This window comes from Alligator sinensis, unplaced genomic scaffold, assembly GCF_000455745.1.
Source record: "Alligator sinensis unplaced genomic scaffold, ASM45574v1 scaffold216_1, whole genome shotgun sequence".
In the NCBI taxonomy this organism is placed as follows: domain Eukaryota; kingdom Metazoa; phylum Chordata; order Crocodylia; family Alligatoridae; genus Alligator; species Alligator sinensis.
Window position 1 is genome coordinate 3749064 of NW_005841868.1, and position 11908 is coordinate 3760971.

At 51.0% G+C, this 11908-nt stretch overlaps 1 protein-coding gene across 1 annotated transcript in view; it reads left to right on the forward strand.

Moving 5' to 3' along the window:
* Nucleotides 1-11222: 11222 nt before the first annotated feature.
* CABP7 (calcium binding protein 7) overlaps nucleotides 11223-11908 on the forward strand; it is a 93156-nt gene continuing 92470 nt past the window's right edge. Inside the window, exon 1 of the mRNA XM_006016820.1 lies at nucleotides 11223-11331. Within this exon, the coding sequence (XP_006016882.1) occupies nucleotides 11223-11331 (109 nt within the window). The remainder of the gene's footprint in view (nucleotides 11332-11908) is intronic.

Genomic DNA, 11908 nt, shown 5'->3' on the forward strand with positions numbered 1-11908 from the left:
TCTCTGGGCCTCAGTTTCACCAGCTCACTTGTAGAGCACTTTAAGATTGACCTTCCTCTCCCTTGTAGACAGGAGTCCCTGGTGCCTACTTCTGCTGAACTGCAAGACAAGACCCTCCTCCTTGAGAGCTCAGCAGGGACTCCCGATTAAAATCTCACCAAAGGACAGCATCTCTAAGGGCCTAATGCTGTGAGGTACTGAATACCCTCAAGCTCAAGGGGATCAAATGGTGTTTAGCATCTTGCAGGAAAGCCTTAGCATATGGCAGGATCTGGCCTCAGTGAAAGCATCAGCCTCCCCTGACTGCAGTGTCAACACTAGAGATGAGCTCCAGTTCTAGCCCAGCTAATTAATGTTTGCAAAGCACTTTCTAGGCAAGAAGCACAGGGTATTATTATTGTAAGTGCGGGACTTGAACCCCACCACCTCCTGGCCTGAGGACCACAGTCTCCCTCTGACTGTAATACAAGAAACAAAATATTAGGTGGCAGGCAGGTGACTGGGAAAGGAATGTAGGTGCCCAGAGAAAAAGGCTGAACAGCTGCAGTTGCAAAGCAGTCTGTGGCTAGATGCAGCTTCAGTGCTGGGAAAGCCATTCCTCTCTTCACAGAGACTGGGCTTCCTGGGAACCCATCTTGCTGCCATGAATAGCCAGCAGGAGTCATTACAGCCAGACTCATTGCGACAGGGGGCTGTCATGAGGCCCGTCTAATCATTGGCCTGCCCACCTGTCTAGGGCAGTCCGCCCACCTGTCATGCCTGAAGTAACAAAAATAGATGCTTACAAGGCAGGAGGATGCCCATTTACTGCCCAATGTCAAGGGCAGAATACACAGCTCTGTACTGCCCCTACACTGTGTCCCATGCCTCACAGATGGCATCACTGTATGGCTCCACCCCCACACTGGGCCCCATTACATTCCCAACTGACATGTCGGACCCTGACCTAAATCCCTCCTAGTCAGGCAGCCTAACCTCAGCTGTCATGCAGGGCTGCAAACTCTCTAGACCCTTTTCCCTCTCGGCAGTGGCACCTCCTGGGACTTTTGGCCATACAGGCACTGGTCTTGCCTCTAGGCCAGTAGGGACTCCCATCCCCTGGCTCTGGCCATCCCTCACAGTGGGCATCCTGGCCCTCTGACCATTCTGGCTCTGGCCCCAGCATTTACCAGTTGAGGGTTTCCTGGCTAGGTTCCTGAGCAGCTAGCCCTCTCTCTCTCATACAGGTCTGCCTTCTCAGGCCACTCCAAACACAGCTTCCCTGACCTCTAAGGCCAGCCTATGCACAGTCCTTCAGGCCTGCCCATGCAGACCCTACTCCATGCAGCCTAATCACACACACACCCTTACAAGGGCTCCTACACCACCCCCTGCCTGACTACTAGGTCTTACAACCCTTGGGCCTCAGGTCTCTGATGACATGCCTGGACCCCTCGCTGTCCCCTTTATGGGGTAACCTACCAGGTCATGGGGGCTGAGGCTATATAGCACCCCATACTCACCTTTCACTAGGAAGGCACTGATGTGGCATTTCCCAGGAACCACCTCACCACACCCTCCTACCCCAGCAGGGTGTAGCTTTAGGTCAGTCCCCAGGACAAGGAACCTCCTCCATCCCCATAGCTCCTACCCTGACCCTCCAGGTGTTCAGGGAGCAGTAGGTCTCCAGCTGGGCAACACTACACCAACAGCATCCCTACAACAACTGCCCACTCAGCTCCCAGGGCCTGGGCTTATACTGAGGCTGCCCAATCCCGTCCTCCAATCCAGGAGCCCTCTTGCAATCATGTGACTGCCTCATTAAGCTGCAACACACCTGTGGGCTGCTCCACAGCCTGCTCAAACCTCTTAAAGTGGCAGGGGCCAAAGGGGACCAGCCACACTCCTGCCCCCTTAACTCAGCTCTCCCGGGGAGCATTTCTGTGACCGGCCAGTCGAGGTTTCCCAGCTAACGCACCAATGTAACGAGTGGGCCGTCCTGGGGCTGGTCCAAACATTAGGCCTCACCAGACCTGCCAGGTGCTCCACAGCCTGCTCAAGCCTCCTAAAGTAGCAGGTACCAAAGCTGCCCTGCCACAGTCATCCTGGTTCCTTTGCACTTCCATAGGGAGCCATGTCCACTGAACCTCCCAGGCCAGGGGCAATATAAAGCCAGGAGGAACTTCCAAGAGATGGGCAAGTGGCTTTGTGGCTACCGCACTGGACAGCAACACAGAAGGTCAGGGATCCATTCCTAACTCTGCTACTGACTGTCTGTGTGACCTGTAGCAAGTTGCTTGAGCTCCCTGGGCTGGATCCTCCGCTGGCTGTTCTGTGTTGCTCTGTTAGTGCCAGTACAAATGAAGGTTGTGGCTAAGTTCCTCAATTGTAAAATGTGAAGGATAATGATTCCTTTCTCACAGGCGTGGTCTCACCCATTTAGCTGGTGGAAGTTCCTCAGGGAAAGGCTAGTCTCTTACTGTGTGTATGTACAGTGCCTACCACAAAAGGGTTTATGCTCAAAGGGGGCATCAGAGAATGTGGCACATATAAGATTCTGGGGTAATTTAAAGTCATGGGAGAGACCAGGAAGTAGCACAGAACAGCTGCCTCTCCAAGGACAGAGAACAGCTCCCCTTTCATTCAGGGCAGGTAGCAGGAGGAGTGTGACCAGCTGGCAGTGCTACCATACCTAGATTCCTTGGGGATTCTTCTGTAGTGCTAGCTTCAAGTGCCATCACGCATAGTCCTGGAGAAGAGAGACCTCTCCTTTGCCAGTATGTTGGATTCCAGTGACAGAGAACCTAGCAGGCTGCTCTTATGTTACGGTCTGATGAATTAAGGACTTGTGGAAGCAAAGGGCTCTGTCAACAACTGAGACACCAGCCACTTTCTCCTCTCCTGCCCTCTCCTTCCTATTCCCCAGTACTCTGCAAAGTCCCATCAACCCTAAACTGCAGTTCCCCTGCTGTCACTATCCTGCCCCCTGCTAGAACCAGCCTGGCAGATAGATACACTTCAGTGCTGACTTACAGCCAGCTATCTTAAAGTCCTGGGTTTCAACACAAGAATGCCACTGCCCCCAAATCCTAACTTGCAGCAGCTACTGATGGACCATGGGACCCTAAATATCCATGTTTCTGTCCACTTGTTTACCTATCTAGGGTATTTGATCCATGCCCACCCTGAAAGCAGATAAGTAGGGAAGGGTGGGGTATGGGTGTATCCAAAGCTCTTCCTCCCACGCACTTACCAGACATTGCAGTTGAGCTACTACAAGATGGAAGTCCTGTCATCAATACAGTGTAGTGTAGACATCCCACCTAGCTAGCTTAGGCGCCCCTTGCGGCATAGCACAGTAGCCCAAATGAACCATTTGAGCATTCCCCCAGCTTCTCGAATGGTTGTTGCAGTCCATGCTACAATAACACAGGAAAACACTTGGGACCTGCTTTTGCTCTCTTTGGACCCTGTTCTGCTACACTTCCATCCACCTTACTCCACAAGACCCCCTTTTGGTGTCTAAATACCCTCCCTTGCAATGTCAAGGCCTTATCCTAAGTGCATTGAAGCCTATTGAAGTTGGTAGTCATTTCTTATCATGAAAGCACTGGCAAGGACCTCAGAACCAGCACATCCAGAGGGCAGACACTTATTTTCTCACAAGGGATATTGTTCCTAATGAATCTCCATCCCAAAGTGTCCACCCTCCCTAGAGATGGATCAGCATTATTTGCCACATGCACACTCCCATACTAACTCCAATAGCTGAGTAGAAGAACTGTACTAGGTCATTCTGCTTTGAATCCTCAAGAGGGTATATCCAGAAGGGCTAAAGACCACAACACTCAACGGAAGGGGGGAGGGGGAGTGGGGAAGAGGCAGGCTATTCAAATGGCTCTTTAGAGCAGAAATGTTGTTTTGCTAGTATCAGCTGTAATTGGTTTTCCACCTATGGCCCATTTGAGCACTCCCAAGCCATGAAAGAGCCGATGTAGAACAAGAGCAAAGCAGTAGGAGTTCTGTCAAAACATTTTGGGCCACTTTCTGGTGTCACTTACATTGGGCCAGTGCCACAGAAGTCAATGTTATTGTAGGGGCAAAGCAGAGGATAGAATATGGTTCAGTGGCTATAAAGAAAAAGAGAGAGAGGAGGAGTCCGGGGACACTTAAGCGCCAGGAAAAGGATCAGGATTATGATTATCAAAGTGAATCAAAGAGGGATTTTCCTGTGTGTGCATATGTCTGTCCTTCTGCCATTTTTTGCACTGTCTGGATACTGCAGATGCCCATGTCTGTGGACTACTGCTAACTATAGTTTGCTTGAGGTTTGTACATACCAGGCAAGCAGTACATTCACAGACGTTTACACATGAATGAATATGAATGGATGTAAAGAGGGTATGGGGAATTTACTCCAGAGCTGCCCACACACATGCATATGCAGATCCCATTGCTCACCACATCAGCTCAGAAGTAAGAGTGAGGTTATAAAAATTAATGTGTGCCAGCTGGGACACTATACAGCCCCTGACCAGCATCTCCCATTCACAAAGCAGTGGCAGTGACAGGGACATTAATCTATATAAAATTAGTTCATACAAGCACACACACACACATTACATTAATCTATACCAAATTAGTTCATACAAGCACACACACACATACACTCACAAATAAACATGCACACACATATATACATACATGCACACACTGACATTCAATTTCATATAAAAAACCTCTACAACTGAGCATAGCACCAACTACAGAGTCACTACCAAAGATCCCTGATGGTGTCTCACATTCCTGTGACACTTTTCATGCTGAATGATCCCCCAAGGGCACATGTCATAACATGACACACACATGTGACAGAGATTGTCATGTTGAAGTGCAGCCATATTTAAGGGGGAACATGACAGCTGTTGATCATTTTGCAGCAATGCTGTTCGGGCAAGGAAGTGAAAGACACTTATCTTGACATTGGAGTTCACACTTCTGCATTCATTCATTCAGACTGATACACCTGACAAAAGCTGCCTTCCCCCACACTTTATGTATTCTTGATGATACTTAAAAGAATAGATCAAAAATACCTCTAGCTCAGTGAGCAGCTGCTGCTGGAAACCAAAACCTAATGTCCCTTCTCTGCCCTTCTCCTGCTTCCTTATTTTCCTCCATTGGCAAATGTCTGGGAGGAAGAATGAGCCTAGTGTTGCCAGATTTGAGCTACTTTGGACCAAAGGTAGGAAATGCATCCACAGCCATAAGAGCTCACAGAGAGTGCCTGGCCAGACATGTGAGGATTGTCTTCCTGTGGCAATATGATGTGAAGAGAAAGGTGGTCTTTCTAGTAGGGTGATACTCAGCCATTTGGGACTTTATTAGATAAAACCTGCCCATTATACTACACTGGGAAACCCACTGGCAATCAGTGCAGTTCACAAGTGTCTGGGGTCCATGCACAAGGCCTGCCTCTGAAAAGCATGCTCCCAGCACTGCAGGGCTGTTGAGTGTAGTGAGGCAACAGCAGATGCAGCAACCAATAGCTTGATATTGGTGAGGGTGACAAGGGAAACCATGAGCTTAGATTTATGTCTGAATGACAGCACCCCTAACACAATGGGGCCATGGCCTCAGAGGAAAGAACATCTAGGAAGCATCTCTCCTTTAGGTATCTATCCAAGCACCAGCCAGCCCTGACTCCATTTAAATTATGAAAGGTAATGGCACTGCATAGCAAGGCTGCTGGTTTCAGACCCCACCTATGCGCTGGCAGGTTCAGTGACCCCTCTGACACGGCTGTCTGGTTCCTGTTTTAGAGAACACCCAGGGCAGTGACAGCTGCTGCTCTAGACAGGGATCTGCCACTGAGAGTTGGCAGTGAACTTGCTGGCAGTGGTACTAAGGCAGTGCCAGCTGGTGGGCTGTTGCTGTGAGCTTCCTTGCAGCACCACCATAGAAGTACTACCTGTTAATCTACTACTGTAAGCCCCTTTATGTTGGTGCCATGACAGTGCCAGCTGCTACCCCACTTTTTGAACTTCCTCCAGTAGTATTTTATGGTGTTGGCCAAATCCCTTGAGGGGTTATACTGATTTGAAAGTGAGCTGCATCTCAATCAGAACTGAGTCCTGATCTTCTGGTGGGTCTCAGCCAACTCTAACTCAATGCAAAGGGCATCTCCCTTCCCAGGGATGCCTCAGCTGTCAGACAGGACTTGCTAGACCTCAGGATCAATACTCTCTGCAGCATAACCACCCTGGGAAAAGTAAAGATTTGAGGAGATCATCAGAGCGTCAGCCAAGGTGAAGAAAGACAGATGGAGAGGACAGGCTTTAGATGGGCTAGTGGGGAAGAGGGAGATGAGAAGCATCAGCTGGGGACAGAGGTCAAAGCTGGGGAAATGAGACACTTATGGTTGGGTGAGGACCTAGAGATGCCTTAGGTCAGGGAGTTGTGGCCAAGGAAAGGTAAAACCAATCTGGAATAGGGAGGAAGGTGAAAAAGGAAAAAGACTCTGGAGCTCAGCTTCAGCTTCCCCGTGAATCCAACCCTGCTGCTTCATAGGCTTTTAGAACTGCTCTGAGCACAGGTCTGCAGTAGCAGGAGCTTCTGGAGGCATACAGGATGGCCTTGAACTTCCAGCAGTGGGAACTTCCTCCAGCAGTGTCCTGCCCATGCCAAATGCAGTGACACCAGCACAGGCTCCTTCTCAGTAGTGCTCTGCCTGTCTCACAGGGATGCCATCAGTGCAAGCTCCCACAGAGCAGCACACATCCACGCCACGGAGAGATGCCAGGGTGTGAGCGTCTCCACAGCAGGGCTCTCTTCATCCCCCTCACCAAGACAGGCTGTCCCATGCCTCCACAGTGGTGTATCTGTTAGCCCGCTTCTCCCGTTAAGCAAGCAGAGCTGTGATTAATCAGTGACAAAGTGAGAAATAAGTTGAAAAATGTAATCAGTGCTTGGGAGGAAGAAAGGAATAATTGAAAAAGTGTTTCTGAGCTGGGATGGCTTTAATCAGCAGCTCCTTTTTTGCTGCTGTGGGCTCTTTTTCCGCTGAGGATTACTGATTTTTACACAGATGCAGATTGGAGGCACAGGGCTCAGAAGAGGCGTTTCTGACTTGGAGGGGCCAGGGGCTGACAAATCACCTACAGATTTATGTCTTTGGGATGTTAATAATAAATGTGCCCTGCCAGGGTTTCCCCTTGGATGGGAATCTCCTCCTGCCTATCCTAGCATCAGCCAAGAGGCAGTCTTCCAAAATCCAGGAACTGGGACTTGTGTTGCACAGTGTCAGAGCAGAATCAGGCCTCTTGTTAGCACCCAGCCCTGTGCCTAGTGCTGAGTGCCCCGAAGGCAGCATCAGGCCGTGAGCTGTTAGTCACAGGGAGCTCAGAGCAGAGCCTGGATTTAGGGCACAGCAGATAAGTAAGGACTGGGAGCATTTATCCTGGAAGGTGGAGTTCAGTTCTGTAGTGAAGGTGCTCAGTGCCTCACAGGATTAGGTTTGTCTACAGGGCTTGACTAGATAATTCCAGCCTAAGATCCTGGCCCTGTTGTCAGTGCCAAAGCACCAAAGCATGAAAAGGCAGGATCAGGCTCTATGAAAGGCACAGCTTGAACTGACCTGAATCACCTCATTTCTTCCTGTATTATGATACAAGACCCTTGGATCACTCAGTGAAGGCAAACAGCAGGACACCGAAAGCCATGCCAGGAGTGGAGCTGACCCATGGGACTGACTGCTACAGTAGGGTTTGATACTACATCTGGTCATGAATGGATCCAGGATTTGGTAAAGGAGGATGTAGGAGCAGCAACCAACACTGCAGCCCCATTCCCACCTATCCCCGTCCCCCACACCAGGGTGGAGCCGCAGGTTGAAGCAGCGGCCAAGGACTTATTGCAAATCCCAAATCAGGTAAGAATCTCCACTCCCTCCACTTCTGGCACACCCTTCCTCCCTCTCCACGCCCCGTGGCATTTCCCCTGCCATTTGCCCTTCCTCCTCCTGCCACTGTTGCTGTCCCTGGCTGACCTGGGGGTGGAAGGAGCTCCAGAGCCCCTCCTCCACTGGGCTGCATGGAGAATCAAGCTCAGCTGGGGACAACAGTAGTGGCAGAAGTATTCTGCCTCCTGGACTGGTGGTGAACACCCAAAGGGACCAAGCAGGGAGGAGGAGCCTGCCCAATCTGCTGTCCTGGGCTGAGCCTGATTTCCCACATAGCCCAACTGGAATGGGTAGGAACAGCTCTGGATCTCCTCCCATGCCCAGGTCAGCTGAGGGCAGTGGGGACAGCAGCAGTGGTGCATTTGAGGTGGGGAATGGGAAGTGAGGGGAAGGGTGGGAACATGTCACTGAGAATTGAGGGGGAAGGAGAGGACAGATTCTTACCTGATTCAGGGACTTAAAAAAGGTCCTGGGCTGCCGCTCCCACAGCATGGTCTGAAAAGGGGGTGTGACAGTGCCGCTGCCTCCCACTTCTGGATCCACCCCTGCCTGCAGTCAAGGAACATTAAACCTGTGTCTGGCACTGCAGACACATCAAGGTGCACTACAGGGCTGCTTTCCCCCCTCTGAAGCTTCTAGTGTGGACCACTGCCATAAGAGGGACATTGAACCAAGGTGGACTGAGCTGTGATCCAGTCAAGAAGGAGATGGGCTTGCCAGATGAGAGGGACAGATCATGGTCTGGTCCAGTGGAGCTGGGATACTGAATTAGTGGCGCAGCATAGTTTAAGAGGAAGACAGAAACACTATTCCAGGTGGCCTGCTGATCTGATCTATTTAATCAGGGAATCACCAGAAGATCTGGATGGACCAGTCACTTGGTTTTGTGTTGCAAATTCAGTATAAAAATCCTTCTGCTTCATAGATATTGTCAGCAAACCCAAACCAGCCTGCACTATAGAAAGCTCCAGTGATTCTCCAAGGGCCCAGCACCTACCAGGAGAGTAGCCAGGAGTGTGGCCTGGTTGCTGCATTCACCCGTAGGTCCCATACATCAGTTTCCACTTTTAAATACCAGCTGCCTGAAATGCACTGTCTAATCAAGTGACTGTGAGCACAGAGGGGCCTGCCAGCAAATATTCCCCATGAAGGGAAACTCTTCTGTCCACAGTCTCAGTGCACTGCTTTAGCAGTCATACACTTCGCTGCTGCCATCAGTGCAGGATAGAAGGTGAGTGCATTTGGATGCCTTGGGTCCTGCTGTCCATTTAATGGGTATGACTGTGCCTCAGGCAGCCCCAGAAGTAGCTGCCCTCTGTGGGTCCCTCTGGCTCATTATAAACCTTTTGTTTCTCATCAACACACAGCAACATGTGCACATAGATGATATATAAATTCCAAAGCAACTGATCCAATGCATACACTTCTCCCCCTGAGGAGAGGAGGAGAGAGCAAGCACGTGACAGATATTTAGTCACGTTGCTTAATGCACAAAGAGAAGACATTCAGATACCACAGAGATGAGGGCAGTACAAGAATCCCTGGCGATCTTGGCTGGAATTGGCCTCATGAGCAGGAGGAGAAGGGCTTTGTCTTTCTGCTGCCGATGCCCTAGAACCATCCAGTCCTCTGCATGCCCTTAAGAACTATCAAACTGAAATATCTTTGGCACCTTCCTCACACCTTCCTCTGAAGCAGCTGGTGCTAGTCACTGTTGGACAGAGGGGACTGGGCTACATGCATCTTAGGGCTTGATGCAGTCTGGAAATTTCTAAATTTTTCTCTTTGATCCCTGTACAGTGGGTGGGGGACACCTGGCTCCTGCATATTTTACATATGTATGAAGCATATGTGAATGGGGAGACTGCAGGGGAAACACCCTCCCATTCTCAGCAAAAAAGAGAGCAGGGCATCCCTTGATGGCACAGAAGCCCCTGTGAGCCTCTCCAGAAATGCACCAGCAGTTGCTGAGGCAGATCCCTTAGCTCTGAAGCAAGTGCAACAGCACTCCCAGCTTTGAGCTCCCTAACCAACATCTCCCAGGAACCTAGAGGATTCCCTCCACTATCCTATGGGGAACAGGATTAAACCTTGCTGGTCTGGTTCTGTGTGGTTTATGTAACAATGGCAGGATCCACACACGGGCTGAGAGATCAAAAAGGTCACAGAGTCTGCAGCAGCAGGAAGGGGCATGACTTACAGGGCACCCAGATTTCCTGGGCTTGCTAGAAAACAAGGCCAGGGGATGCCCTAAGGATTAAGGGGTCCATGCAGCAAGCAGGGAATCGATCAGAGCTGGCTGGTCACTGTTCATCTCTAAGGGAGATGCAGGTTTTCAGCCTGTTTCCTATAGCCAACTTGTGGGTCAGGTTCAGATAAGGTCTAAGCCTAAGAGGGGAAGGGGAATGCCTTCCCCCTCTCCCTATCTCTGCAAGTGGCTTTTTTATTTATTTATTTAGCTGTTTCACCGCTCAGATGTTCATTTGGTTGGCAGTGGGGGGAGCATGTGTGTACGGTACGTGTGAGTGAGTGAACGAGAGAGGAGCGAGAGGACGGCACTGCTACACAGAGTGGAGAGAGAGGCTGTGAAAGCAAGTCTGGCGCTGAAGTCCGGCTGGGGAAACTTAGCGCAGGGGGTGGGGGTGACCCAAGCTTTGGCCTTCAGGACCTGGCCCGAAGCCATGCCAGCCTCTGGGAAGGATTGCTGTGCAGTGGGTAGCTGAGTCCGTGTGTCTGAGAATTCCTGGGTGAAAAATTAGGAAGGATGCACAGCTGTGTTCTTCTGCCTGCCTGAGAGACCTAAAGAGAGGAGAGAGCGGCGAGGGATATCGCACCCAGAATGGGGAGACCCTTCTCCTTGGTTGGTTTCACCGGGAACTAGGTGCCATCTGGAATATTTCATCCCTTTTGATTTTGCTTAGGGATCTAAAGCAGATGAGTGCAGAGGATACACTGTGGCCAATGAAGCTGTAACCTCTTCATCCCTGCGTCCTCTTCTACCTCCCACACCCCCCAAATCCTAGGGCAACGGCTCAACTGGAATTGGGATCTGGCTTCCTTCACAACGTAAAGAACTGCTTGTCCCACTCAACCCATTGCTGGAGAGGAGGAAGCAAGCGCCTGTTTTGAAGTGGGGGGGGGGTGCTTTGGGATTGCACCCAGAGGTAGGTGTGTATCGGAGGTGTGAGGGGGAGCCCAGTCTTGCTTTTCCGGACTCTGTCCCCAGCCAGAGCGCTTCATATGAAATTCGTGATTAAAGTTCGGGATTCAGGAAGCTCTGAAGATGCCTTTCCATCCAGTGACCGCGGCGTTGATGTACCGGGGAATTTACACCATCCCCAACATCCTCACCGAGCAGCACCCTGTTGAGATACCTGAGGATGAACTGGAGGGTGAGTGATCTCTGGCAAAAGGGTTTGTCAGTAGGTGCCCATCAGAGCAGAGTGGGTGGCTGGGATGGGGGGCGATGACAACAGTGACACCGGAGTGATTGTGTGTCTAAGGATGTTGTTGCTTCATGGGGTGGCTGCACAGTCAGGGGAAGCAAAAAGCAGCTTTGGCACCTGTTTTATGATACTGGAGTTTGAATGCTGGAAAATCAATGGGGAGGCAGGTCCCAATGCCATCCGAGAGTTCCCAGCGCAGAGGCCAGCAGAGAGAGAGAGAGAGTGTGTGTGTGTGTGTGAGAGAGAGAGAGAGAGAGGTGGCCTGGGTGGCAGGTGGGAAAGCAAAACAAAGTGAGATGCCCCAGAGCCAGGGAAGGAAGAAAAGAGCTGGACCTGCTGCTGGAGGGAGGAGGAGGGAGGCAGGAAGGTGCAGCCCCAGCAGTGAAGGGCTGGAGGGAAGCAGGTGAGCGGGGAGGGCTGGGAGAGGGAGAGCAGGGGGGAGCCGAGGAAGGGGGGAGCGAGGCGCTGGCGTGGGAGGGAAGGAGAGAAATGGCGGGAGCCCGGGGCTAGCAGGGGGTGCAAT